Source organism: Nicotiana attenuata, unplaced genomic scaffold, assembly GCF_001879085.1.
Source record: "Nicotiana attenuata strain UT unplaced genomic scaffold, NIATTr2, whole genome shotgun sequence".
NCBI lineage: Eukaryota > Viridiplantae > Streptophyta > Magnoliopsida > Solanales > Solanaceae > Nicotiana > Nicotiana attenuata.
The window spans coordinates 12649-16612 of record NW_017676314.1 but is presented as its reverse complement, the minus strand read 5'-3'; the positions used below and the strand labels follow the sequence as shown (position 1 = coordinate 16612).

Here is a 3964-nt window from a genome sequence, read left to right as displayed (position 1 = left end):
CACCTCAAACAACACCAAAACCACCAAATTACATCAGATTCAAGCCTAAGTTCTTCCAAAACTTCCGAAACACGCATTCGATCAAAAACCCAACCAAATCACCTCCGAATAACCTGAAATTTTGCACACACATCCCATATCACCTAGCGAAGCCAGAGCAACTCTCGAAATTCTATTCCGACTCTCGGATCAAAATCTCACCTATCAACCGAAATTCGCCAAAATACTAACTTCGCCAATTCAAGCCTAATTCTACACCGGACCTCCAAAATCACTTCCGATCACACTCCTAAGTCACAAATCATCCCCCGAAGCTAACCGAATCGTCGGAATCCACATCCGAGCCCTCTAACTCATAGGTCAACATCCGGTTGACTTTTCCAAAATAAGCTTCCTTAAAGAGACTAAGTGTCTCATTTCCTTCCAAAAATCAACCCAATTCAACTCGTTCACACAAGACACTGATAATGAAGCATAACGAAGCAAGAAATGGGGTAAACGGAGCGGTTCTCATGAGACGACGGGTCGGGTCGTCACATTTTTTGTATGAAGTTTTTTCAAAAAATCATAATAAAATACATAGTGCAGGAGAAAAACTTCAGCTCCATTTGCTGAAGTTTTTAAAGATTAACTAAAAAACTTCAGCACCTATGCTGAAGTTTTTGTGCAATATTAAATTTTAATTTATGTTTTATTTTTTACCCAATGTAGGAGGAAAACTTCAGCTCGTTTTGCTAAAGTTTTTAAAGATAACTAAAACACTTCAGCACCTATGCTGAAGTTTATGTGCAATATTCAATTTTAATTTATGTTTTATTTTTTACCCAGTGTAGGAGGAAAACTTCAGCTCGTTTCGCTGAAGTTTTTTGTGCAATATGTAATTTTAATTTATGTTTTATTTTTTTTTACCCAGTGTAGGAGGAATACTTCAGCTCATTTTGCTGATGTTTTTAATGATTAACTAAAAAACTTCAGCACCTATGCTGAAGTTTTTTGTGCAATATGTAATTTTAATTTATGTTTTATTTTTATTTTTTCCCAGTGCAGGAGGAAAACTTCAGCTCGTTTTGCTGAAGTTTTGAAAGATTAACTAAATAACTTCAGCACCTATGCTGAAGTTTTTGTGCAATATTAAATTTTAATTTATGTTTTATTTTTTACCTAGTGTAGGAGGAAAACTTCAGCTCGTTTTGCTGTAGTTTTTAAAGATTAACTAAAAAACTTCAGCACCTATGCTGAAGTTTTTTGTGCAATATGTAATTTTAATTTATGTTTTATTTTTATTTTACCCAGTGTAGGAGGAAAACTTCAGCTCGTTTTGCTGATGTTTTTAAAGATTAACTAAATAACTTCAGCACCTATGCTGAAGTTTTTGCGCAATATTAAATTTTAATTTATGTTTTTTTTTTACCCAGTGTAGGAGGAAAACTTCAGCTCGTTTTGCTGAAGTTTTTAAAGATTAACTAAATAACTTCAGCACTTATGCTGAAGTTTTTGTGCAATATTAAATTTTAATTTATGTTTTATTTTTTACCCAGTGTAGGAGAAAAACTTCAGCTCGTTTTGCTTAAGTTTTTAAGGTGCTGAAGTTTTGCTAAAGGTGTAAATACTTTAAAAGTTCAGCTAGTTTTGCTGATTTTTTTAAATATGAACTAAATAACTTCAGCTTGTTTAGCAAATAAACAAGAGATATACTTCAGCATATGTAAAAACTCAGCCTGTTTAGCAAATAAACCAAAATTCAGCATATTATGTAGTGGAAAACTTCAGCATATTTAAATTTGTCGGATTAGAATGTTAGAATTCAAGGTCAAACAGATTTAGAATGCAAATTCAGCATATCAGTGAAGTTCGTCAAACAACTTCAATAAATATCATGAAATTAACCAGTTTTAAAAACTATTTTGAATCCTGAAGATGAATTTGAATACTTACAATGTATTTTGTAATTTTGAATTTGGAATTTGAATCTGGTTCAAATCTGGTTTTCGAGAGGCGATCTGAGGAGAGACGGAGTGATGGAGGAGATACGGACGCGATCTGGAATTTGAATCTTGTATGCTTGATGCATCTTTTATATGTTTTGGAAGGGATATAATGGTCATATTATTACAGAATTTTTGTTAGTTGGTTACGAAATCAATAGTTTTTAAAAATAGGGTATAGGTTAAAAGGTGGCATAAATATAGGGTATAGCTGCAAATCGCCTGTTATTTAGCTGGTTTTGGGATATGGGATTTTGCCAAAATGTAGGCAATATCTATGGCCAAACGGGTCCTAAGCTTTAATTAATGTGTATTATTTTCCTATATATTGTTTAGTTATCAAATAAGACGGTTTTTTCTTTTGTTATGGTCATAGATAACATATCAAATAAAAAAAAGTTATTTTGAAGATATTTTAGCAAAGTTACTCGTAGATCAATTTAGGCTAAAAATCAGCCCAACTTTAGATGGGTTGGGTCAAGATGTGTTGAGTTCAACAAATAGGCGAGTCAATGACTAGCCGGATTGGGCTCAAATTGTTACCACCCTTCAAAGGTATTACACTGCAAGTTAGGGTTACAAAGTATGTATCAAGGCTTTTTTGAAAAGGTTAATACGTACGTACCACATTCCTCGCTGTAAATAGCCCTTCCGTTTCTTTCCTTAAACTAAAAGTCCAAAACACTTTCAATATCTCTTTTATGCCTGCACTCTAGTCCATATTTTTAAGGTTTTCAATTTCTACTTGTGTTGGCATTATCAATCGAAGATGAAGAAGAAGACGATTAACGGCAACAAAGAAATCCCTTCTGATATTGTGTTCCAAGTGCTCGCTCGATTGCCCATTAAGGGCTTGGACAGATTCAAGTGCGTATCGAAATCTTGGTCATCAATGATCAGTCACCCTGAATTCATCAAAGCTCATAGACCTTGCACCGGTATATTCATCAATCTTTTCCCCATCAGCATCCACTTAAATTCATCGCCGAAAGGCCTCTTTTACGCGTCCATACATGGGAATGATGTGAGTTCATATTTTATGTATTTAAGTCATATACTTCAATTTGTAATAGTAGGTTAGTTATCATTCTTATCAGTTAATTAATGCTTACAATAAAAAGTTTGTAAATATTCTGTTACTACATTGAACTTCAACTCAATTTGTACGCACACTAGGGATCTGCCATTACTTATACGTTTGGGCCATTCTATTTTGCAGGAACTTGCTAGACGGTTAAGTTTGCCTTATTTTGGTTATGAGGATATTACTCCAATTATAAACGGGCTTGCTTGCCTTTACACGGCTCATCAAGTTTCAGTTTTTAATGTAACTACTCGTGAACTTATGGCGCTTCCGGCTGATGCACATTATGTTTCATATGCTCTCGGGTTTGATCCTGTGGATAATGTGTACAAAGTGCTTAAATTCAGTACCCTTGCCATCAATCAACTAGTTCACAAGATCCTCACTCTTAAAACAAGTTCAAAATCGACATGGAGATGGAGAGAAATCTTTCAGAAAGATTTGTCTTGGTTTCACCCATTTCCCAAAGTTCAAAGTTACCCTGTGAATGGTATAATTTATTTCAAAATCCACTCTCCAAGCAAAGAGTATTTTCTCGCCTTTGATGTCCACCAAGAGCATTTCACAATTCTCAACCGACCAAGGGAAGAGCATTGCCGTTTGACAGTATTCGGTCAATTTGAAGGGCGCCTAGCCCTAGCACATAAGACACAATTTGAGACGGTTTTGAATGTTTGGGCGTTAGAAGATCACCAAACACTACTAGAATTCCGGAAAAAAGCGACCAAACTTTAGCGACCAAAGTTGGTCTGTCGCGAAAAGCTACCAACTTTGGTCGCTAAACTAACGAAAATAATAAAATAAATAGTTGAAACAAATTAGCGACCAAGGTTGGTCGCTACTTGGTCACTAAATTAGTCAAAAAGTTGACTGGACTGGTCAGACTTGCTTGGTC

General features: G+C 34.9%; 1 protein-coding gene across 1 annotated transcript; it reads left to right on the top strand.

The window, feature by feature from the left end:
- Positions 1–2754: 2754 nt before the first annotated feature.
- Positions 2755–3732, top strand: LOC109220929 (putative F-box protein At3g10240; the record flags this gene model as incomplete). Its single annotated transcript, XM_019385397.1, has 2 exons — positions 2755–3009; positions 3205–3732. Coding segments are annotated over exons 1-2 (783 nt in total), but the record flags the coding sequence as incomplete, so codon positions are not given.
- Positions 3733–3964: the final 232 nt, after the last annotated feature.